The sequence below is a fragment of the Lissotriton helveticus genome, chromosome 1_1 (genome assembly GCF_964261635.1).
Source record: "Lissotriton helveticus chromosome 1_1, aLisHel1.1, whole genome shotgun sequence".
In the NCBI taxonomy this organism is placed as follows: Eukaryota; Metazoa; Chordata; class Amphibia; order Caudata; family Salamandridae; genus Lissotriton; species Lissotriton helveticus.
In genome coordinates this window covers 1,733,683,875-1,733,709,892 of record NC_136057.1, presented here as the reverse complement: position 1 = coordinate 1,733,709,892, position 26,018 = coordinate 1,733,683,875, and the positions used below count along the sequence as shown (strand labels likewise).

Below are 26,018 nucleotides of genomic sequence, written 5' to 3'. Positions count from 1 at the left end.
TTTTTTTTTAAAGAAAAAAAAAGTGTTGACAAGTCACCGAATGCCACGCCCCCTTTAGCACCACTCTGCAAACGTGCCTCCTGGCACACAACTGGTTGAGGAATGAAGTTCCCTTTGCTCCAGAGGGTCATTGGGGGCCAACAAGCCCTCCAGTTACTGCAAATCAGTCCCACACTGCGGGATTGCTGAGAGGTCTTCGCATGCCATGCCCCATTTCTACATCAGTCGTCTTGGCTCCAGAGAGTTCTTGGGGGACAATTACCCCTCCTGTTACCTCAAGTAAATCCCAGAGAGCATGATTGCGCTAAAGACTTTGGAGGCCATGTCCCCTTTCTCCCCCTCTGTAAACGCATCTCCTGGTGCACTATCACTTGGGGGATGAAGTCCCCTTGGCTGCTGAGGGATCTTGGGAGCCAAGAAACCCTCCTGTTACCTCCAGTAAGTCCCTTACAGCGGGATTCCCGAGAGCTGGTCGGAGGTACCGCCCGCTTTCTCCACTACTAGTTAAACAACCATAGAAATTCACTTACAAAAAAAAAGTTATTGGGACAATATCGTTAGGAAATTGAATTTGAAAAACCTTAGAAATTTACTGGAAAAAAACAAAGGTTGCAGGGACTTTAAGGTAGTTAATACAATGTAAAAACCTAGGAAATTCACTGAAAAAATACAAAGATTACAGGGACATTATAATTAGGCTGAGATTTCATTCATATAAAAGCAGTGTAATTCAGCAATTATAGTTACCTGAGCTAACTATAACTTATGCCCCCTCAATGCACTGCTGATGACACCAAATATTACATCACTTATGACATGGTCAGTGACATCACTGATGACATCTCAAATGACATCATCCACAGAACCACTCACACACCCACTCGTACCCCCATAGAACTTCTCATACGCCCACTGACACACACTCACATACCCATTCACAGACCCATTCCAGTACTCATATACCCACTCACTCCTCCATAGAGGCAGTCACACACTCACTTGTAGAGCCACACTCGCAACCATTCGCTCCCCCATACAGACACTCATACAACCAGTCACGCACCTGTACAGCCACTCACATAGCCTCACTCACCCATACAGTTTCTGACACACCCACTTTTTTAACTATACAGTTACTCACACACTCACTCATACAGCCCCTCAACACAGCCACTCACTCACCCATACAAAGACTCTCACACACACACCAACTAACATACCTATTCACCCATCCATGCAAGCACTCACATGTCCACTCACTCACACATACAGCCACACACACTCCAATAAAGCCACTAGCACACCAATTACTTAACTAAACACCCACTCACTCACATACGCCAAGTCACTCACTCATACAGCTAATCAGACACCCAGTCACTCACCCACCCATAGCCACTACATACCTACTTACTCACCCATAGAGCTACTCACACTGCCACTCACTCACACAGCCACTGACACACGCACTTACCTATACCACCACTTACACAGCATGTCACTCACCTACACAGCTACTTACACACCTACTTATAAACCTATACTGCAACTTACACATCCCTACACACAAAGATACATACAGTCTCACAGCCACTCACATAATATACGTTAGAAGTAGTATCACTTAGTATTAGTGAACCTAGTATACTAATGTACCTTTTGCAGAGGGTTCGTTATATGTTTGACACCCATAAACTCCTGAAAACACTTAATTGATGATGTCATGAGTTTTGTCATTTGTAATGTCATCAGTGAGGTCACTGGTCATGTCATGAGTGATGTAATATGTGAGGTCATAAGCAGTGCATTGTGGGAATGTAAGTTATAGTTGGTTCAGGTAACTATAAATGCTCAATTTTACTGGCTTTGTAAGAGTGAAATCTCAGCCTAACTATAACATTGTTGTAACCTTTGTTTTTTCAGATAGATTGAATAAAAAGCATCATAAAAAATGAGAAATGGAAACAGATGAGAAACGCATATGACTCAGTAAAAAGAGGCAGCGACTGTAAGAGAAAGATAGAAAGTGTGTCAAACAGAAGCTGTGCATGCTTACCCATCAGAAAGGCATTACAAAGTGGGATTCTGATATGTATAAAGGTCCAACACAGCACAATGTATACCCCAACTGAACACACCCAAGACCAGAAGTTCTGCAAAATGACAGTACCTTATCCCACATGCATTGCAGAGCGGGGTTCCGTCTTCCGCGTCCCTCCATAGCGGCGTTTTGCAAGTTTTGCAGGAAGCACATCGCTTGTTCCCTAATTAGAAGAAACATCAGACTCAGTTGCATTTATAATTTAAATAGTTAACGAAACATTGTTTTGGAATCATGTATACAATATTTACAACAGGAAAACATTTTTAAAATCCAGTTGCTCCAATGCTTGCAAGATGCAGGCTCGTCTGCACCAGTTTTTTATCTGCTTGAGGAAGAGACCATATTTTACCAGTTTTAAGTTATTTACACCAAATATTTTAGTCCGTTCACAAACTGAACTCTCATTTTACAGACCTGGGAAGAAAGGCTGCTAGTTGGTTCCTACCAGGATTCAAATTTAGAATACAGGGATTCCACACAGATATCTTGAGCAAACGCTTGTTTGGCTCCTTTTGCCTACTTTACAAATATTTAACATGGACTAGCGCTTCCTTAAAATTGGGATAAGGCTTAGCTTTAAAGCAACATATATTGGTTGTGACACGTTATAATATAAGTCAATATAAAACAATGGGGTGACCCAGTTACGTGCAGAACCTGGGGTTTAGTACATTAGGTGAACAGTGGTTCTGCCACCAAAAATGCTTTAGAAAGTGAAAAACGTTTTTTTTTGTATCCCTCTAGTAAGATGAGATTTTCTTTTAATGATCAACATAAGAGCAAGTCCAAACTATAAAAACTCTACCAGAAATTACTCGTATATTTCTGAATATGTTAGGATTTTTATGACAAAATCATAAAAAATACTCAAAGAAACAGGACATTTATATACACTCAGATATATGGTGTACAACTACACTTATTAACAAATAAGAGACGTGAAGTGAAAACAAATGTGTTTACATATATATCACAACACAATTTAGACATAACCAATAAACATATATAAAAAAAGCACAAATGTAAACACCGCGTGAGGTACATGAAAAGTCTGATTCAACACTACCAGGAATTAATCCTCTGTTTCTCTATTGGTCTAGTTGATCAATAACACTTGTAAGTATGCATCGACATTTCAACCCCTGGGGATTAGTGTGATTGTAAAATCATCTGTTCGGGGTATTCTTCAGAACTAAATATAATGTCTGTGTTGCCTTTAGATAGAGCTCCACCTGGATACCAGAGTAATGAATAATTGTTAGAGGTGGTTCTGACACTAGGGGCCGCCCAGATTTTTCGCTTTTTGAACACCTAATTGTTGAGCTTTTACTGTGGGGGGAGTCTCATAATCTGGGACGCATCTACAGTGAACTCATAATGAAGGAGACTGCATGGAGATTTTACTGGTGTCCCCCTGGCTTGACTAGGGCGCTGTTCAGCCGCTGGAGTATGGGGCCTCCCGCTGGTTATATGCAGATATGTGTATATGCGTGTGCACATATGTACGGGCTGCGCAGGGGAGATTCCTAGCGTGCGCAGTCCAGGAGCAGCTACAAAGTGAATGGTGTGGCAGGACTTATGCACAATTGGGTGGTGATATGGAATAGGCGTTATACACTGTAAGGAAACATGCCAGGGAAAGTCAGTGTGTTTTACTTAGCTTTTCACTTCATAATTCCCTTATGGGGAGGTGGAACCCATGGCTAGAGTAACTTCCACAAGGCCTACAGGTTCCAGACACGCACTAAAGGCCAGTATAGCAGATGTGAAAAGAAGTATTCAGCAGTGTCCATAGACATATTTGAACTGCTTTTGGGTCGTCCAGAAATGTCATATTTCTCCGAGTCCCTGGCTGGGGTCAGGCCCTGGCAGGTTAGATTAATGACTTGTCCTGCACAACCAGGGTATGCAGGAGGTATGTGGAATGGCGATATGGTCAGCCTACAGAACTTCCACTCCTGGATAAATACCAGAGATGAATGTTTGAAATTCACTTATAATGCTGACAAACAAAGCCTGGATTTCTTAGACATTACCATCTATGCCGAAGGAGAGACCTTACAAACTTGCACCTTCTTCAAAACCGCAGCGAAGAACAGCCTGCTATCCTTTAATAGTTTCCGCCCCCGCTGTCTGAGGGAAAACCTCCCCTCAATTTCTCAGACTGCGGTCGAACTGCAGTAAGACCAAGGAGTATAAAACGCAAGCGAATGAACTCTGTCAAAAACTTAAGGATCGAAATTACCCAAGGAAGGTGATTAATAAATGTAATAAGCGAGCCCGCCATCAAAATAGAGATGGTCTTTTGGAAAGAATAGAAAAAACAACACAGGAAGAACTAATGACATGTATAACAACTTACAGCCCTGTGACCGAAAAAGTCAAGAAGATAATCAATAAGAATTGGAGTATCCTTACGACAGGTACCCTGAAATGGCCGAAACCAAGGTTCGCCAACAAAAGAAGCCGGAATCTGAAGGACATACTTGTCCACACGAGACCACCTCCTAGCAAACCCAGAGAAAGAACAAGCTTATGGGGTAATCCACCTGTTACAGGACACTTCCCCTGCGGCTTTTGCTCGGTGTGTAGTCTCACTCAACCGACGAAGGAATTACAACTTCTCCCAAACCTAAAATGGACCATAAGGAATCACACGAATTGTAACACCAGTCATGTGGTGTACATGATAACTTGCCCGTGTAACATGCGATACATCAGAATGACCTGCAGGAAGGCCAAGCAGAGGATTTGCGAGCATCGGAGCAATGTTAAGTGCAAAAAAAGCACCACCAAGATGGCAAATAATTTTTTGCTTGTGGGCCACACGGTAGAAGAATTAAACTGGGTCATCCTTGAAACCCTTGAGACAAAAGACAGGAATGCAGAGAAGATCCTCTTCGAAAAAAGAGCACCGTTGGGTCCATAGGTTGAAGACAGATTCCGAGGGCTTAAATGACAATATACCTTGGCTGAGCCTGAGAAAATAATAATCCTCTTATTCATGAACGAGATGGTTAGGACATCTACAGTAAAGATATACAGACAGAATCTGTATAAGTACTTATTTTCAAACACAACCAGTTACTTTTCCAATTTCGAATTTCAAAATTCCCCCCTCCCTCCCCCTGCCCCCCCTCCCCAATAAGCAACATGACCAGAAAGGAAACATCAACAGTATTAAGCATATCCAACTCCGATTTGCAAGTCAAATCGACCCTTAGATATACTTCTCATGTTAAGACCAACAATCACAACACCCGTATGAATTAATTTAGAGAGTTCCATGAATAGGTATTTTTATCGCATTAAACGCATTCACAGTAATTTCCACCATTATGAATATTCACATAATTAACAAACTCCGCTCTTGAAGAGAGACTCGCGTCTATCGACCTAGTCTTTTTGCAGTTACCAACACTGAATACTCAAATTAGACCCGGTAGCAACCCCGTGGCATTTCCGGGTTAGCGGGCTAAGTGTCGGCACAAGCAGCGCACGAGGTTCAGAGCCACAGGTAGCAGAGATGGATCTCCGATTGTCTGCACAATGCGAACCGCAAGTACTTTTTGAATAACGTTTCCCTTCCTTTCATTTCCTTTTAGTAAGGCACCCTCACCTCCTGCCATAACCCGAGGAAGTGTGACAATTTCACACTTGAGGTACGTCTCAAAAGCGCTCTAAAAGAATGAGGTTCCGTGAATTCTGAACCCATGTTTCAAATGTCATGGTTCCGTTACGACTTTGGTAACGATGAACCGTAACTAATGAGTTTGGCAAGTACAAGTGTTTTCGCCATGTTACACACAAGGATTCACTATGGATTTGAAGATTCCGTTCTGAAACTTGGTTTCCATTTTGTGCAAGGCAGCCCTTTTGTGGTTGCCCTCACATAGGCCGATGACTCTGGCAGCATGAGTCTTTAAGACCCGTGCCCTTTTGCTGGGGTTTGTGCTAACTCCTGTTTGACCTGAGTGAACTGACCCTGTTGCCTGAAGCTGACCTTGTTAAACCAGTTCTTGCCCGCTAGCTGATCAAGACTAGGATCAAAGCACAGGACATCGTAAAGTTTTACTACACACAAATATGCCTTATCCTACTCTCACCTGTTTCTGTTTCTTTCTTTATGGTCTATTTATGATAGGGTTGTGGCCTTTTTTATTATGGGTTAGTTCGACCCGTCTAAAGAAGAATGTTGGGTTTGTCCGATGATTGATCATGAGCCGGGTAATTGAAAAGTGAGTCTTACCGTCATGCGATACCTTTGGTGTGGATACATGTGATTGGACAGTTCGTAAATGTAAGGTATTTGTCTGGAATGTGATTTTCGGCATAAAAAGGGATGACTTGCTTTGTAAAATTGAGCAGTCTCCTGAGAACTCATACCGTGATGATTTCTAGGACTTCTGTTACTGGCTGCAGTCAATAAATTTGATCTTTGACGTCACCACGAAGAGTCCTGTGTCTCTGTACTCTAAGACAGGTGAACCCGAAGACTTTGGGCGTGCCCCTGGCGCCGCTGGGTCTTAAATAACCCGGTTCTTCAGTTGGCGCCCAACGTGGGGTGACATCAAGCGGTACCGGTCCAAGCCTGAAGATCGTGAGGAGCTTCGTGAGGAAATTCCGGAAGAGGGCCCCCACTTCATCGACCCCGGTATGTCGAACGAGGACTGAAGGTCTTTGCTGCGAGGTTTCCCGCTTTCTAACCGGCTACGAAGGACCGCTGCCCTGACTGTCGCCCTGTCTTGGACCCCCTTTGTGCAGCTTTGTAAGGAGAGACGATAGACGGGTCTTCCGGTGACGTGACTGATACCTCAGTTAAGTATAAGTAGGTCACTCCCAGTCCTTAGTTTTTGGTTCTTTAGTTCTTAGTTTGTTTGGTCCTTAGTTTTGATTTGAAAATTGCAATTTCCAAAGCCAAGGGACTCGTATTTTTGCGAGACTGTCGTTGTAGATAACCCCTTGAAGTTTGAAGCTAGATTAGTGAGCAAAGATGCCTAGTCTTAGCAAAATTAGGAGGATATTTTGTTGTGGTTGTAACAGGGATTCCCGATTGGAGGGTTCATGTCCGATACCTCCAGTTGGAACTCCGACTTATGAGCTCTATTCTAAACACGGCGTGGGCCTCATTACGTTTAATGAAGTATGGGTCCGATACACTAGGAAAGACGGTGTATTAAAATGGCCACATCATGGTAGCTATGACACAGAGATTCTAGATAATTTGGAAGTTAAATTGTTTAGGAAGAAAGCCCGGCCGGCAATGTTTGACTCCTTTCGCCTTTGGCGTAAAGAAGCCAAACAGAGAGAAATTAAACAAGCTAAACGAGATAGGAAACATTAGAATATGTCATTACTACAAGCTGCTAGGCAGTATAGGGATGATGGAGAAGAGCGAGCGAGTGAAGTTTCAGATAGGCAGCGTAGTATGGCCATAGATAAATGTGTTCCGACCTTGCCGTCTCCTCCTCTGAAAGCGATTGAAGATCTTGAAAAAGATCCTTTGATGTCTCATTTACTGAGATTACCACCTCCTTATATGCAGGGTGCTACTGCACCTCTATTACCCCCGGTTGTTCCACCCTTTGTTGTTCAACCTCCTGCTGTTGCTCAGCCACCCGGTACTCCACAGATGGCTTTACCTCCTCCTGCGCAACCTGCTCTAGGGTCGCAGGCTTTGCTACCAGCTTTGCCTCAAACTCCTTTGCCTTCCGCTTCTGGGACTCCTACTGTTCTTGTTCCTACTCCTTCTTTGCCTCAAAATACTTATTGTCCTGTTCTTATGTCTGCTTCTTCTCCTTCTGTTCGAAAACGAATGACAGAGACTGTTTCTAGTCTATTGTCTCCATTGTTTGGGTCATTGAATATGACCCCTGTTTCGGAGCGTAAGCAGAGTCGTAGTCCGCTTCCTGGTTCCGAGGAACGGGCTGTGTTGGATTTGTTGGCTCGTAAATGGATTATGAATGCTTCAAGGTATAGTTTGCCAGCGGTTATGGATGTTTTCTTTCAGTGGGAACCGCCTAAGCAAAGGTATGTTTTTAATATGATGTGAATGTATCTGCGTCAGGAATGGGAAGATAATGACTTGGGTTTGATCCCGCAGGAACTACTTTATGTTCAGTCGGATTTTGCTAAAGGGATGATAGTGGAATCTGATATTACAGATGCCGTAGAGACGATACTGGCTTTTAGATCTAGCCTTCCGCCTCAGACATTGCACGAACCCGATTCCTCTGTTAGGAGAAAAGCGAGACAGTATCCCATGAGAGAAGTTCGTCCTGTATGGAAGGAAGCAGTTCAGGCTAATGTAAATCTGGGTATTGTTGCCGCTCCGGCTCATTTTCAGCGAGTATGGGTACATGTCCCTTGGAGGAGAGCAGAGGTCTTGGCTCTTAAGCAGACCTTACCTGATCCTCGTAAGAATCCTGCTGGTTACTATAAAGAATTGTCCCAGACAGTAGATGCGTGTATCATGAATTTAGCCGACATAGACATGTTGATGGGTAATGTAGTTCTGCAACCTTTGTGGGTGAAGATTCGTCATGAGAATCATGCGGCAGAATTAGGAGATACTTGGGCGAATATTTTTGCTGCAGATGGTAGACAACAGGGAGGTGCTAAACCTGAACCTTTGGTTACGAATTTGCCAGGTAAAATCATTAATTTGATGAAGACGATGATGCCTGCTTTACGAGTGAATTGGGACAAGTTAGCAGCATGTAAGCAGAAGAAGGACGAGAGTGTATCTGATTTCTTCACTAGATTTGAAGAGACATTTGTAGACCACAGTGGTCAGGATATAAGTACAGAAGGTGGGCAAAGATTGTTCGTAGATAAGTTTGTCTTTAACTTACTTCCTGAACTGTGTAATAAGTTGAGAGATTCTGAGAGTTCTTGGGCTGTTTCCTCGTCGGCCCAGATATTGGCAACTGCACAGTACTATGAGAATAGGGATAAGGACGAGAAAGAGAAAGTAGAGAAGAAGACAAAAGACTTAAAGACAAAGGTTCTTTTGCAGCAGGTGTATCCGCCTCGCTCGAATCAGCAAGAATCACAGCAACGTCCACAGTTTCAGCAACCTCTGCCATTTCAGAGGCCGCAACAGAACGCTGGGTATGTTCCTCCAAGACCACCCTTGGGTTTGAATCAGTGTGCGTATTGTAGGGAGGAAGGTCATTATAAAAATGAGTGCCCTGTTTTACGACAGCGTGGAAGTGGTATGCCGGCCCCAAGAGGTCGTGGTGGTTTTCAGCAAGTGTCGAGAGGTAGAGGCCTTGGCGCGTTTCCTCAGAACGAACGCTCCTTTCCCCCACAAAATTCTATGAATTGCTTTGATCAACAGAAAATTGCATCTGGTCGGTCGACTCAGTACTATGCTGATGACTATTATGTTGAGAGTGAGGGTGCTGACTATAATGATTGCTAGGGCAGCCATAGACAAAGAGAGGGAGTAGTGTCAGTTCCAGTAGACCAGAGTGGACCTTATGTTGCAGTAGTTACATCAGGTGTAGTAGAGCCTTTTCTTTTGGATACTGGTGCAGCGAAGAGTTCTATCATGCACTCTAAACTCCCTGGCGCACCTTTGTCTGGCTTAACGAATGTTTCGGTAGGATTCTCTGGTGCCCCAGTTCGTAATCCAGTTTCTAGTCCCTTGTCTCTTTCTATAGGGCCTTGTGAGATGGAAGCACCTCTCATTTTAAAGACAGGTTGTGGTGAGAATTTGTTGGGTTTGGATTTGTTGAAAAGGTTGAATGCGACATTGCATTGTTCTCCTTCGGGAGTACAGCTTACATTGGGTAAGAAAGTGATCTCTCCGATGTATTAGTCTAAAGATCGGCTTCCACCGGAATTGCGTTCTCTCCCTGATACTCTTTGGGCTACTGGTCCTAATTATGTGGGTCTTTTGGAGATTCCACCTTATGTTGTAACGCTTAAAGCAAATGTTAAATTGCCACGCATTCCCCAATATAGGATTTCTAGCGATGGTGAAAGAGCACTTTTAGCAATCATTTATGATTTAATTGAGAAAGATGTGAATGAAGAAACGAGAGGTAATGTGTGTAACAGCCCGGTTTTGCCTGTCTTGAAGCGCACTGACTCTTCTCAGCCACCTGTCTACAGGTTTGTGATCGATCTCAGAGAAGTTAACAAGATTGTCGTGCCACAGTTACCAGTTGTTCCGGAAATTACTGCTTTACTGACCGTGATTCCGGCTTCAGCTGCCTGGTTTTCGGTTATAGATCTGAAGAATGCTTTCTTCAGCATTCCAATTGCCGAAGAGAGTAGAGATATTTTGGGCTTCTCTTTAGGAGGCAAAAGCTTCCGGTTTAAGAGAGCTCCCAAAGGCTATTGTGAGAGTCCTTCCATTTATAGCCAGGCTTTGAAAACTCAGCTTGATACTCTTGCGATGCCTACTGGTACTGCTTTTATTCAGTATGTTGACGATTTACTAGTGGCTGCTGATGATGAGGAAACTTGTAAAAGAGCTACTATTTCTTTGTTACGACATTTGTCTGACTTGCATCATAAAGTGTCACCTTCAAAGTTACAGTATTGTCGCCAAGAAGTGACCTACTTAGGTCATCTCTTGTCGAAGGAGGGAAGAAGGTTGACCCCAGAACGAATTCAAGCGATTGCTCAAATGACTGTGCCACGTACGCAGAGAGAGGTACGTGCTTTTCTGGGTATCACGTCGTATTGTAGACAGTGGATTCCGAACTTTTCTTTGTTGGCGAAACCTCTGTTGGCATTAACTTGTAAGGATATACCAAATCCTCTTCCTTGGTCTGACGATTGTCAGAAAAGTTTTTCTGAATTGCGTGATGCGTTGTGCTCTGCTCCAGTGTTGGGTACTCCCAACTACAGTAAGCCTTTTACACTGTATGTCCACGAAAGAGGGTTGTGCATTGTCAGTTTTTATTCAAGAATTGGATGATAAGCAGCGTCCATGTGTGTATTTCTCGTCGACTTTAGATCCGGTAGCTAGAGCATTGCAGAGTTGCTTGAGAGCTACAGCGGCAGCGGCTGTTTCTATCAGACAGTCTGCTGGATTGGTGATGGATAACACGTTGGTTGTGATGGTTCCACATGCAGTGGATACACTGTTAAATAGAACAAAGAATGTGTAATCAAGAGAGAGAGAGAGGACCAGAAAGCTAGTCCTTATCCCCTGGGTTATATATAATGTTAATCAAAAGGAGACTAGCTCACGATTTAATGAAAAGTTTTAATAAAAAAGACTCAAGTATGTTTCGTCACGGGATGGGAACACCTGGTGAGTGTGTTCAGAAAGCCCTCACCCACCAACCTAGTTGGTGGCATGCTTCATCATCGGGCCCACCCAGTGACACCTAGCGTGTCCCGGGTGTGCTTCGACGCCTGATTACAGCGGAGCAGGTATGTTGCCGAGTGTGCAGTGAAGGGTGTTATGGTAGTGAAATTTAAAACGGCTAGGCGGGGGTCCCAGTACCCGAGGGTAAATTAGACTTTAATACCTGGGCCACCGTCAGCGGTTAAAAATAAGGCTGTTGGACGTTAGAGGCAAGTTACGACCTCCATCATCCTGTGGGTCAACATGTTTCAGCCAGTGCCTTATGTATATGCTGGCTTTCTTCAGGACCTAAGTTAAAAAGTGAGTGCAGTTAAACTAGTGGAGTGTAGTTCAGACTATGTGTCTACACGCCCTAAGGTGTTTATCTATGTGTGAGAGGGGGATTCCCATCTCAAGAACACCTGTACACGTAACATATGGACAAAGACAAAACATACAATGAAAAAAGAGTCAATCGGTCGTATGGTATTAGACATAACCGTTTGCCGTCACTACAGCGGTTGGGGTGTAGGCTATAGGAGGCTAGGGTGTAATGGTATTGGTGGTACCATTAGGTGAAAATCACACATATAATACGGGAGTGAAGTGGCTAAAACACGAGTATCACACATGCAGTGCATATGTGTATAGCGGCGCAAGAGAGCATTCTTACACTAGTTTTAGCTAATTTGGACCTCAAGGTTGAGAGGTGGCAGGGGCTTGGCCCTATGAAAAATAAGAAGTTTGGACCACAGTGATTAGGAAGACCTGTAGGGAGGAAAAAGCGCTTACCTATGGTGATGGTGATAGTTACTCATACTCACAGTACTGCTGGGCAGAGCCTGCTCTGGACCTGTAGTGCCTCCTTCGCATACCGGTAAGTGATGGCCATCTGAGCTTGGCCTTAAATACTGTGCTTGATTGAATAACCGGAAGCACCTGTAGGCTGGAGGTAATGGTAGAAAGACTCGGAGAGCCGAGTCATGGTGCCAGAGAGAGCTCTCGCGCGCTATCTGCGCAAGCGCACTGCTCGCGTATGTCAGCGCGTGTAGGGTCTCTCTCGCGCATGCGCGATGGTGCCTTCACTGCTGTGCAGCGTGGTGGCATGCGCGGTTGGGTAGTGTTTCAACAAACCGGGCTTGTTGTTGGATCCCGAATTAACCAATACACTGTATGCGCGTTCCATCAATTCAGATATGAATGGACTGATGGCGCAACTTGCTCAATATATGCCATTAATGGGGGAGGTTTTTAAAGCGCTATGTATGTTTCAGTGGGGGCTGTAAATACAACATACATGGGGCAGAGCTGTGTAACTACAGCGTATATTGCGTGAACATTAATGGGAGAGGTTTTTAAGCGCAACGTGTTACAGTGGGGGCTGTAAATACAACATACATGGGGCAGGGCTGTGCAACTACAGCGTATATTGCGTGACCATTACTGGGAGAGGTTTAAAGCGCAATTTATGTTTAATGTTCAGGGTGAGACATATTAAGGGGGTGTATTACAGTGGGGGCTGCAAATACAACCTACAAGGGGCAGAGCTGTGTAACTACAGCGTGCATGGCGTGACCATAGTACAAGGTCAGGGGTACATCCAATTCTCAAAGAACCTCAGAGTTAGGGGCTACCTCAGCAGTGCCAAGGAACAGGGGACAGGTGATGGACTAAAAGACTCGGGGTGCACCTTGGTTGGTTATTGATATGTCAGGGAGTTCCAGGGGATGGCATCATTAAGGCCCTGGCTTGCTGTCGAAAGGCGATATATCCATTGTTGTTCTTTATTCAATAGCTTTTTATCATTGTGCATTGTGCTTTCAGGGATTTGTTCAATGACCGTCCAGGTTAGGTCATTGGGAGTGTGACACTGTGTGATAAAGTGGTTGGTCAGTTTGCTGATGTTTTTCTTGCATCTTATTGTGCTGCGATGTTCTGTCATTCTGGTTTTGATCTTTCGTGTCGTCATTCCGACATAGCGTAGGCCACATGTGCAAGTTATTAAGTATATCAGGTTGCGGGAGTTGCAGTTGGTGTGACTCCTTTGGGTCCAGACTCTGTTAGGTTCCAGATCCAGAGTTTTGGTTGGCATGTTGAGGTGGCAAACACTGCAGTCGTTGCAGGGATAGTGCCCGGTGACCTTGGGAAGGCCCCATGCGTTCAGAACGGTGTTGATGGGCTGTTCCGGGGGTGGTCTTGGACGGGTGTTGACCAGGCGGTCTTTTAAGTTGTTACATCTTTTGTATGCGAATCTCGGAGTGTCCCAGTTCCTCTGTCCAGAATTGATTATTCTCCAGTGTCTTTTGATAATTTTTGTCACCTCGTTGGACGCCGTGTTGTAAGTGGTGACACAGGTGATTGGTTGATCTTCTTGGTTTTTGACGACAGTCTCCAGTAGAGCATCACGGTTCTGGTTTCTAGCTCTCTTTTGAGTTTTCTTAATGATGGCTTTGGGATAGCCTCGATGTTCCAGTTTGGTTGCCAAATCGGTGGATTGTCTTTTGTAATCCGAGATGTTGGTGCAGTTTCTTCGGATGCGTAAAAACTGCCCGTAGGGCAAGTTTTCTCTAAGTGCACGTGGGTGAAAGCTTGTGAATTCAAGCAGTGAGTTCCTTGCAGTCGGTTTGTAGTAGGTTGTTGTGGCCAGGGTTCCATCCTTGGCCGTAATGTCCAGGTCTAAGAAGGGTAGTTGGTTGTTGCTGGCCGTGCAGGTGAATTTTAGGTATGGGTCCCTTTTGTTAAGCCAGGTCATGAATCTATCCAAGTCGGTTTGTGTGCCCTGCCAGATCACCAGGATATCATCTATATACCTTCGCCAGGTCAGGATATGGTGGATGAAGGGGTTGGTCTCTGTTGCAATGTGGTGGTCCTCAAAATGGTGGACATATAGTCCCGCTATGCTTGGGGCGAAAACACTGCCCATAGACGTCCCATTTGTTTGTAGGTACAGGGTGCCCTCATATTCGAAATAGTTCTCTTTGAGAGCTAGAGTTGCACATGCCATCACGAAGTCTCTGGGAGTGTGGTGTGGCCAGGGTGATGCCTCGAGGATGTCTTGAAGTACTGATAGAGTGGCGTCCTGTGGGAGGCTGGTATACAGACTCTCCACGTCCAATCCCACTAGTAATTGTGTTTGTGGGTTGAACTCCTTGTTGTTTATGACCTGTAAGAGGTGCTTAGTGTCTTTTATATACGTTGGTGTTGCTTGCACCAGTGGGTTCAGGAAGAAGTCACAGTAGCGCGACAGAGGTTCTAGTAACGAGTTAATACCCGATACGATGGGTCTGCCAGGGGGGGGGGTTAATTCCCTTATGGACTTTCGGTACTGTGTAGAAGTATGGGGTCTTAGTATGCTGTGGACATAAGTAATCCGCTTCCTGTTTGGAAATGTGTTCTGCATCTGCTGCCCTTCTGACTAGTCCATGAATTGTGGTCCGTAACTCTTCAGTTGGATCCTGTGTCAATCTGCGATAATTCCTGGTGTCGCTCAGTAGTCTGCGACATTCCGTGTCGTAGTCTTGTTTGTCCTGTAAAACAATCCCGCCCCCTTTGTCCGCCGGTTTGATGACAATCAGGGGGTTTTGTTGTAGGCGTTCTATTGTTTTTCTGTCTTCCCAGGATAAGTTGTTGAAATTGTTGGATGGGCTGAGTCTCTCTACGTCATTGTATACAGCCTGTTCAAATGTAGTGATTTCAGGTGGGATGGTGGAGGGAGGTAGTACAAATGTTGATTTGGGTCGGAGACCCGTGACATTGGGGTTATCATTGGTTTGTTCTATTTCGTGAGTTGGTTTCTCAAAGAAAGATTTGAGTTTGAGTTTCCTGAAGAATTGGGCCAGTTCCACGTGCAGCTTAAATTTGTCAAGTCTGGTGGTGGGGACCAATGATAAGCCCTTTTCTAGCACTGACTGTTCCTTGCATGTCAGAGGGTTACTAGATAGGTTAAATACCAATGAAGGTGGGTCATTGGACCTCATTGTTTGCTGGGTCCTGGTGTTGCCTCTTTCGTCTTCTGGCGTGTGTTTGCGCTGACTGGGTTCTCCTCTCCGCCCCAGTGGAATTGTGGTTGTTGCGGGTTCGTCCTCCTTCTGCCCAGAGCCCTCCGGCCAGGTCCTAAAAAAGGAATATGCGGTCCTTGGTTGCCTGGGAATAGTGGCATTGGTCCGGGGGGGTACATGGGTGGGAAACCGTAATAGGGGTTCTGCATATGGCCGAAGTTGGGTGGGAAACCGTGGAAATGTCCTTGCTGTCCACCTTGCCAGTTGTTCGGCCAACGTTGTCCTCGTCTCCCTCTTCCTCCCCGTTTACTTGAGCTGGTGCTGGAGTCACTTGAGACAGAGCTGTCGTCCCCTGAGGTGTTAGACATGCTGGTGTTCTTTGTCTGGGGGGTATAATCATCTTCAGAGTATGGGTATACTTTAGCATAGCTGAATTTTTTGAGGTCTTTAACAAATTTTTTAATTTTTGCCTGGGTCAGGTATTCCTTATATTCATTTATGTCTTTGTTCTGGTCGTCTAATTTCTTTTTATAGGCCGTTATGGTGGCCTTGAATTGTCTCAGTGGCTTGTATTTCAATTAGAAACGTCTCCGATAGTCGCTTAGCCGTCTTTATGATAAGGATCATCCAGTCCCTGGTGCAATGCCAGGCGATCTGGGCCCAGTCCTTCCTAAAGGTGGGGTCATTAAGGAAGATCCTGGGTGCGTTGGTTACTAGAAGTCCCCTGGGAGCTGTGTTGGTTCTGAGGTATTGGGTCAGGATGGTTCCATGGAGGATAGTGCGTATCCTGTAGTGACGGCAAACGGTTATGTCTAATACCATACGACCGATTGACTCTTTTTTCATTGTATGTTTTGTCTTTGTCCATATGTTACGTGTACAGGTGTTCTTGAGATGGGAATCCCCCTCTCACACATAGATAAACACCTTAGGGCGTGTAGACACATAGTCTGAACTACACTCCACTAGTTTAACTGCTATGCTTGGGGCGAAAACACTGCCCATAGACGTCCCATTCGTTTGTAGGTACAGGGTGCCCTCATATTCGAAATAGTTCTCTTTGAGAGCTAGAGTTGCACATGCCATCACGAAGTCTCTAGGAGTGTGGTGTGGCCAGGGTGATGCCTCGAGGATGTCTTTAAGTACTGATAGAGTGGCGTCCTGTGGGAGGCTGGTATACAGACTCTCCACGTCCAATCCCACTAGTAATTGTGTGGGTTGAACTCCTTGTTGTTTATGACCTGTAAGAGGTGCTTAGTGTCTTTTATATACGTTGGTGTTGCTTGCACCAGTGGGTTCAGGAAGAAGTCACAGTAGCGCGACAGATATAAATAAAAAGATAAAAAGAAATTAGACGACCAGAACAAAGACATAAATGAATATAAGGAATACCTGACCCAGGCAAAAATAAAAAAAAATTGATAAAGACCTCAAAAAATTCAGCTATGCTAAAGTATACCCATACTCTGAAGATGATTATACCCCCCAGACAAAGAACACCAGCATGTCTAACACCTCAGGGGACGACAGCTCTGTCTCAAGTGACTCCAGCACCAGCTCAAGTAAACGGGGAGGAAGAGGGAGACGAGGACAACGTTGGCCGAACAACTGGCAAGGTGGACAGCAAGGACATTTCCACGGTTTCCCACCCAACTTCGGCCATATGCAGAACCCCTATTACGGTTTCCCACCCATGTACCCCCCCGGACCAATGCCCCTATTCCCAGGCAACCAAGGACCGCATATTCCTTTTTTAGGACAGGGCCGGAGGGCTCGGGGCAGAAGGAGAACGAACCCGCAAAAACCACAAGTCCACTGGGGCGGAGAGGAGAACCCAGTCAGCGCAAACACACGCCAGAAGACGAAAGAGGCAACACCAGGACCCAGCAAACAATGAGGTCCAATGACCCACCTTCATTGGTATTTAACCTATCTAGTATCCCTCTGACACGCAAGGAACAGTCAGTGCTAGAAAAGGGCTTATCATTTGTCCCCACCACCAGACTTGACAAATTCAAGCTGCACGTGGAACTGGCCCAATTCTTCAGGAAACTCAAACTCAAATCTTTCTTTGAGAAACCAACTCACGAAATAGAACAAACCAATGATAACCCCAATGTCACGGGTCTACGACCCAAATCAACATTTGTACCACCTCCCTCCACCATCCCACCTGAAATCACTACATTTGAACAGGCTGTATACAATGACGTAGAGAGACTCAGCCCATCCAACAATTTCAACAACTTATCCTGGGAAGACAGAAAAACAATAGAAAGCCTACAACAAAACCCCCTGATTGTCATCAAACCGGCAGACAAAGGGGGCGGGATTGTTTTACAGGACAAACAAGACTACGACACGGAATTTCGCAGAATACTGAGCGACACCAGGAATTATCGCAGATTGACACAGGATCCAACTGAAGAGTTACGGACCACAATTCATGGACTAGTCAGAAGGGCAGCAGATGCAGAACACATTTCCAAACAGGAAGCGGATTACTTATGTCCACAGCATACTAAGACCCCATACTTCTACACAGTACCGAAAGTCCATAAGGGAATTAACCCCCCCCCTGGCAGACCCATCGTATCGGGTATTAACTTGTTACTAGAACCTCTGTCGCGCTACTGTGACTTCTTCCTGAACCCACTGGTGCAAGCAACACCAACGTATATAAAAGACACTAAGCACCTCTTACAGGTCATAAACAACAAGGAGTTCAACCCACACAATTACTAGTGGGATTGGACGTGGAGAGTCTGTATACCAGCCTCCCACAGGACGCCACTCTATCAGTACTTAAAGACATCCTCGAGGCATCACCCTGGCCACACCACACTCCTAGAGACTTCGTGATGGCATGTGCAACTCTAGCTCTCAAAGAGAACTATTTCGAATATGAGGGCACCCTGTACCTACAAACGAATGGGACGTCTATGGGCAGTGTTTTCGCCCCAAGCATAGCGGGACTATATGTCCACCATTTTGAGGAGCACCACATTGCAACAGAGACCAACCCCTTCATCCACCATATCCTGACCTGGCGCAGGTATATAGAGGATATCCTGGTGATCTGGCAGGGCACACAAACCGACTTGGATAGATTCATGACCTGGCTTAACAAAAGGGACCCATACCTAAAATTCACCTGCACGGCCAGCAACAACCAACTACCCTTCTTAGACTTGGACATTACGGCCAAGGATGGAACCCTGGCCACAACAACCTACTACAAACCGACTGCAAGGAACTCACTGCTTGAATTCACAAGCTTTCACCCACGTGCACTTAGAGAAAACTTGCCCTACGGGCAGTTTTTACGCATCCGAAGAAACTGCACCAACATCTCGGATTACAAAAGACAATCCACCGATTTGGCAACCAAACTGGAACATCGAGGCTATCCCAAAGCCATCATTAAGAAAACTCAAAAGAAAGCTAGAAACCAGAACCGTGATGCTCTACTGGAGACTGTCGTCAAAAACCAAGAAGATCAACCAATCACCTGTGTCACCACTTACAACACGGCGTCCAACGAGGTGACAAAAATTATCAGAAGACACTGGAGAATAATCAATTCTGGACAGAGGAACTGGGACACTCCGAGATTCGCATACAAAAGATGTAACAACTTAAAAGACCGCCTGGTCAACACCCGTCCAAGACCACCCCCGGAACAGCCCATCAACACCGTTCTGAACGCATGGGGCCTTCCCAAGGTCACCGGGCACTATCCCTGCAACGACTGCAGTGTTTGCCACCTCACCATGCCAACCAAAACTCTGGATCTGGAACCTAACAGAGTCTGGACCCAAAGGAGTCACACCAACTGCAACTCCCGCAACCTGATATACTTAATAACTTGCACATGTGGCCTACGCTATGTCGGAATGACGACACGAAAGATCAAAACCAGAATAACAGAACATCGCAGCACAATAAGATGCAAGAAAAACATCAGCAAACTGACCAACCACTTTATCACACAGTGTCACACTCCCAATGACCTAACCTGGACGGTCATTGAACAAATGCCTGAAAGCACAATGGACAATGATAAAAAGCTATTGAATAAAGAACAACGATGGATATATCGCCTTTCGACAGCAAGCCAGGGCCTTAATGATGCCATCCCCTGGAACTCCCTGACATATCAATAACCAACCAAGGTGTACCCCGAGTCTTTTAGTCCATCACCTGTCCCCTGTTCCTTGGCACTGCTGAGGTAGCCCCTAACTCTGAGGTTCTTTGAGAATTGGATGTACCCCTGACCTTGTACTATGGTCACGCCACGCACGCTGTAGTTACACAGCTCTGCCCCTTGTAGGTTGTATTTGCAGCCCACACTGTAATACACCCCCTTAATATGTCTCACCCTGAACATTAAACATAAATTGCGCTTTAAACCTCTCCCAGTAATGGTCACGCAATATACGCTGTAGTTGCACAGCCCTGCCCCATGTATGTTGTATTTACAGCCCCCACTGTAACACGTTGCGCTTAAAAACCTCTCCCATTAATGTTCACGCAATATACGCTGTAGTTACACAGCTCTGCCCCATGTATGTTGTATTTACAGCCCCCACTGAAACATGCATAGCGCTTTAAAAACCTCCCCCATTAATGGCATATATTGAGCAAGTTGCGCCATCAGTCCATTCATATCTGAATTGATGGAACGCGCATACAGTGTATTGGTTAATTCGGGATCCAACAACAAGCCCGGTTTGTTGAAACACTACCCAACCGCGCATGCCACCACGCTGCACAGCAGTGAAGGCACCATCGCGCATGCGCGAGAGAGACACTACACGCGCTGACATACGCGAGCAGTGCGCTTGCGCAGATAGCGCGCGAGAGCTCTCTCTGGCACCATGACTCGGCTCTCCGAGTCTTTCTACCATTACCTCCAGCCTACAGGTGCTTCCGGTTATTCAATCAAGCACAGTATTTAAGGCCAAGCTCAGATGGCCATTACTTACCGGTATGCGAAGGAGGCACTACAGGTCCAGAGCAGGCTCTGCCCAGCAGTACTGTGAGTATGAGTAACTATCACCATCACCATAGGTAAGCGCTTTTTCCTCCCTACAGGTCTTCCTAATCACTGTGGTCCAAACTTCTTATTTTTCATAGGGCCAAGCCCCTGCCACCTCTCAACCTTGAGGTCCAAATTAGCTAAAACTAGTGTAAGAATGCTCTCTTGCGCCGCTATACACATATGTACTGCATGTGTGATACTCGTGTTTTAGCCACTTCACTCCCGTATTATATGTGCGATTTTCACCTAATGGTACCACCAATACCATTACACCCTAGCCTCCTATAGCCTACACCCCAACCGCTGTAGTGACGGCAAACGGTTATGTCTAATACCATACGACCGATTGGCTCTTTTTTCATTGTATGTTTTGTCTTTGTCCATATATGTTACGTGTACAGGTGTTCTTGAGATGGGAATCCCCCTCTCACACATAGATAAACACCTTAGGGCATGTAGACACATAGTCTGAACTACACTCCACTAGTTTAATTGCACTCACTTTTTAACTTAGGTCCTGAAGAAAGCCAGCATATACATAAGGCACTGGCTGAAACGTGTTGACCCACCGGATGATGGAGGTCGTAACTCGCCTCTAACGTCCAACAGCCTTATTTTTAACCGCTGAAAGTGGCCCAGGTATTAAAGTCTAATTTACCCTCGGGTACTGGGACCCCCGCCTAGCCGTTTTAAATTTCACTACCATAACACCCTTCACTGCACACTCAGCAACATACCTGCTCCGCTGTAATCAGGCGTCGAAGCACACCCGGGACACGCTAGGTGTCACTGGGTGGGCCCGATGATGAAGCATGCCACCAACTAGGTTGGTGGGTGAGGGCTTTCTGAACACACTCACCAGGTGTTCCCATCCCGTGACGAAACATACTTGAGTCTTTTTTATTAAAACTTTTCATTAAATCGTGAGCTAGTCTCCTTTTGATTAACATTAAATAGAACAAAGACTCAGCACCTTACTAGTGCGAGGTTGTCGGGTTATGAGTTGACGCTTTTGGCTAGTCATGTGCACATCAAGCGGTGCATTGTATTGAATCCAGCGATATTGTTTCCGATTTCAGTGGATACAGATGGTCAGGAACAGCATGATTGTTTTTTGAGGACGGAAGAGGAGACGAAGGGTAGGATTGACTTGAAAGATTCTCCTCTTCCGGATCCTGATGGTACGCTATGGGTTGATGGTTCATGCTACAAGCTTCCGAATGGTGATAAGACTGCAGCATATGCCGTCACGACATTAAGCACAGTGTTGAGAGTGAGCTATAATTCGGCACAAGCAGCAGAGTTGATTGCATTAACAAGAGCGTGTATTTTATCTGAGGGAAAGAGAGTGAATGTGTACACCGATAGTCAGTATGCTTTTGGTGTTGCCCATAGTTTTGGACGCTTGTGGAAAGAAAGAAGATTTCTGACGTCGCATGGGACTAAGATTCAGCATGGACAGTTGGTGAATGAGCTTTTTGAATCACTTACTTTACCGAAGCAAGTTGCGATTGTGAAATGTAGTGCTCATCGAAAGGTTACTGATGATGTTGGCCGTGGTAATGCGTTTGCGGACGAAGTTGCGAAAGAAACAGCGAGAAATGTGATGAGTCGAATGTATGTTGCAGGCCCTGCGAGATGGATTGGTGCAGCTGGAATGTGTGAAGATACGATTGAGAGTGTGAAATCAATCCAGGCTGAAGCTACTGAAAGTGAAAAGAATGTGTGGAGAGAAACTACGGGTAGATTGGATTCGACTGGTTGTTGGGTTGAGTTATCAGAACACCAAAGATGGATGTTGCCGGATGCATACGTGCTTGCGGTGGTTACGATGGCACATGGTTTGTCTCATATTAGTGTGAAAGGAATTTGTAAGTTGTTGGCTCCAGTATGGCAGATTGCTGGAATTCCCAAATGTGCTGAGAATGTGGTAAAGAATTGCATGGTGTGTCTGATGTATAATCCTGGCAAGGGAACTCCAACTCCAGCTGGTCACTTTGTGCCTCCGACGTATCCGTTCGAGGTTCTGCAATTGGATTTTATCCACATGGAAAGATGTAACAACCTGAAATACGTCCTTGTAGTTGTTTGTGCCTTTTCTAGATGGGTAGAGGCATACCCCCTATAAGATAATACTGCCTCGTCCACTGCCAAAGTCCTGGTCAAAGAATATTTCCCTAGATTTGGGTTGCCAAGAATGGTGTGGAGTGATAATGGAAGTGAGTTTGTGGGGAAGATCATGAAAAGAGTTGTGAGGGTTTGGGCATAAAGCAAAAGTTTCATGCTGCGAATCATCCCCAATCAGCTGGATTAGTGGAATGTTACAATGGCACTTTGAAGCTAAAGTTAGCCAAAATTCAGGCGAGTTCTGGTCTCCAATGGCCAGATGCTTTGCCGTTGGCACTTTTGTCAACTAGAACTACAGTGCATTCTAGATTCGGACTTAGTCCATATGAGATGGTCATTGGTCGCCCGGCGAACGTGTGGGGAGTGCTGAGGCCAGTGAAGTTTAGTGACATCGAGTATCCTGTGTTGGTGGACTATTTGTATGACCTGACGGCTAAATTGCGTGTTTTGCATCAACAGGTTCACGATAACTTGCCACCAGCATCAGTAGACCCAGGTCACACCATCAATCCCGGTGACTGGGTCCTCGTGAAGAACTTTCAGCGGACCAAAAACGAGCAGCCCCGCTGACCGGCCCCCACCAGGTGCTCCTGTCAACAAGAACTTCGGTGAAAGTCTTCGGGAAGCTAAATTGGATCCACGGCGTACATTGTAAGAGGGTGCCTTTACCTCTGCCGTATGACCAGTGGGTCCGTGAAGGTATTGGTGACTCAGAGACAGAACGGGTGCCGAAGTTCATGCCATTTAGCGATGCACATCTAGTATGGACAAAGTCTGAACAAGAGGACGACGACATTTTGCAAGCAGCTGTACCTCCGCATCTAAGATTGGACACCACTGAGCCTGAACTTCTGTTTAAAGATCAGACAGTGCCTGGTAAAGGCCGTTATAATTTACGACCGAGAAACAATGAACGAATAAAAGCATAATTTTTCCTTTTATTTTTGGAGAACTGCACTCTCTCATCCAAGAAACTGTTTTGGCCTATTTTTCCTTTTTCGAGCTGCCATCCGAGCTCAGCTGTAGGGTCGCGGTATAAAGACTTGGGATTGCAGCCGTGTAGACACAAGGTCGACGGTTCTGGTTGGTCTTAGGGCATTCCCTGGATTGACAGACGCATTCCTTAGCGGAAGAAAACCAACTGCCGCGAACAGCACGGTTAGAGGATGGAGTTTTTTGGGACAGAGAGCTGCTGAGAAAATGAACTGTAAAATGAAAGTGTGTAAATTAATACATAGCAAATGTTTTCTGATATGTGTTCTGATGTTTTTATGCATGACGTTAGCATTGGTGGGTTGGATGGTTTTCACTACCCAATTGACTTCTGCACCCACCTCCCAACCTATGTCTTTTCCTACTACTGTTTCTTTGCATTCTTTTCATATCTTACCTGAACACGAGCAGATTAGAAGGTCAGAATTTGTACATAACACATTCGTACAGTTACTACATCAACATCAGTTGGTGGTGAACACTACTTATTGTTGGGTGTGTTGTCTTATGCCACATACTACAGATAGAGTTGTTCCCTATCTGATCTTACCATCTAGTCAGAATGGGTCGATATGGGCTTTTCAGACTATGTTCATTTACGCCCTGGAAGTTTATCCTCTGCATTCCATGAGAGATAACTTGAGTAATCAAGCCTTGGTGAAGGGAGTTATGAATATGAGCAGAGATATAGATACGTACAGGACTATTCCCATGGAAGAGTTAGCGGCTTATGTTGGATGGAACACGACCGGTTACAGTGTTAGTCTGAGTGAAAGGCAGAAACGAAAGAGGTCACCTCCGATTTGGGTCGTACCCCACTGAGGTCATTTTTGTCTGCAAGGTAATGGCAAAAATCCGAAAGCTCAGCTGGGGAAGAGTGTTTGTACCCAGACGTATGTTTTTACGTCTCAATCTTCCCCGCCGTTTTTGGCAGCTAAGGGCACGTATTTTGTTTGTTACAACCGAGCATATACATGGTTGCCCCCTGATTTTTCGGGAACGTGTTATGTTGGATACTTGTTGCCTCCTACGTATACTGCTGCTGCAGATTACCACAAGACAAGAGTTGTTAGAGGTGTCTTCAGTCTGGAAGATACCGCTGGACAAGAAGTGGGAGACTTCTTTAAGGGTTTCCTACCGTTTTGGGGACCTATGGCTAACAGTAGAGGCTTACGACAATTAACGAGAGTGGTTGAATCCACCATAAACGAAACTGCCGGTGCCCTTAGTAACTTGACAGCTGAGCTTCAAGCGGATCGCCTTATCACATTACAAAATCGTATGGTTTTAGATGTCATACTCGCAGATCGAGGTGGAGTATGTAAAGTGATCCAATCGAGTTGCTGCATTTTTATCCCAGATAATGCTCCGACGGTATACGAAGCCATTTCCAGGTTACATAAGATCTCCGAGTCTATACATGTGGACGAAGGAGATTGGTCGTTGACTGGATGGTTTTGGGGACTGTTATCCGTTTGGGGATGGAAGATTCTGATGATCATTGGTGCGGCTCTAGCGGTTCTTTTCTCATGTTGTCTATGTGTACAGTGCGGTCCTGCCATAGGTGGCCTTTGTGCTACTACGTGTGTTAGGAGACCGCTTGTCTCGAGAGATGCACAGAGAAACAAGATAATGCTTCAACAGCACCTTGGTGATCTGATGAGAATTGACATCGACTCCGATATAGACTGAGTGATTGCCTATGTAAGGGCAAAAGGAGGGCCTGAGGTTCCGTGAATTCTGAACCCATGTTTCAAATGTCATGGTTCCGTTACGATTTTGGTAACGATGAACCGTAACTAATGAGTTTGGCAAGTACAAGTGTTTTCGCCATGTTACACACAAGGATTCACTATGTATTTGAAGATTCTGTTCTGAAACTTGCTTTCCATTTTGTGCAAGGCAGCCATTTTGTGGTTGCCCTCACATAGGCCGATGACTCTGGCTGCATGAGTCTTTAAGACCCGTGCCCTTTTGCTGGGGTTTGTGCTGACTCCTGTTTGACCTGAGTGAACTGACCCTGTTGCCTGAAGCTGACCTTGTTAAACCAGTTCTTGCCCGCTAGCTTATCAAGACTAGGATCAAAGCACAGGACATCGTAAAGTTTTACTACACACAAATATGCCTTATCCTACTCTCACCTGTTTCTGTTTCTTTCTTTATGGTCTATTTATGATTGGGTTGTGGCCTTTTTTATTATGAGTTTGTTCGACCCGTCTAAAGAAGAATGTTGGGTTTGTCCGATGATTGATCATGGGCCGGGTAATTGAAAAGTGGGTTTTACCGTCATGCGATACCTTTGGTGTGGATACATGTGATTGGACAGTTCGTAAATGTAAGGTATTTGTCTGGAATGTGATTTGTGGCATAAAAAGGGATGACTTGCTTTGTAAAATTGAGCAGTCTCCTGAGAACTCATACCGTGATGATTTCTAGGACTTC

The 26,018-nt window shown here is 45.3% G+C and overlaps 1 protein-coding gene across 1 annotated transcript in view; it reads right to left on the bottom strand.

The window, feature by feature from the left end:
- ZGLP1 (zinc finger GATA like protein 1) overlaps positions 1-26,018 on the bottom strand; it is a 546,271-nt gene that overhangs the window by 190,787 nt on the left and 329,466 nt on the right. The window contains exon 4 of the mRNA XM_078659174.1: positions 2,171-2,264. Within this exon, the coding sequence (XP_078515300.1) occupies positions 2,171-2,264 (94 nt within the window). The remainder of the gene's footprint in view (positions 1-2,170; positions 2,265-26,018) is intronic.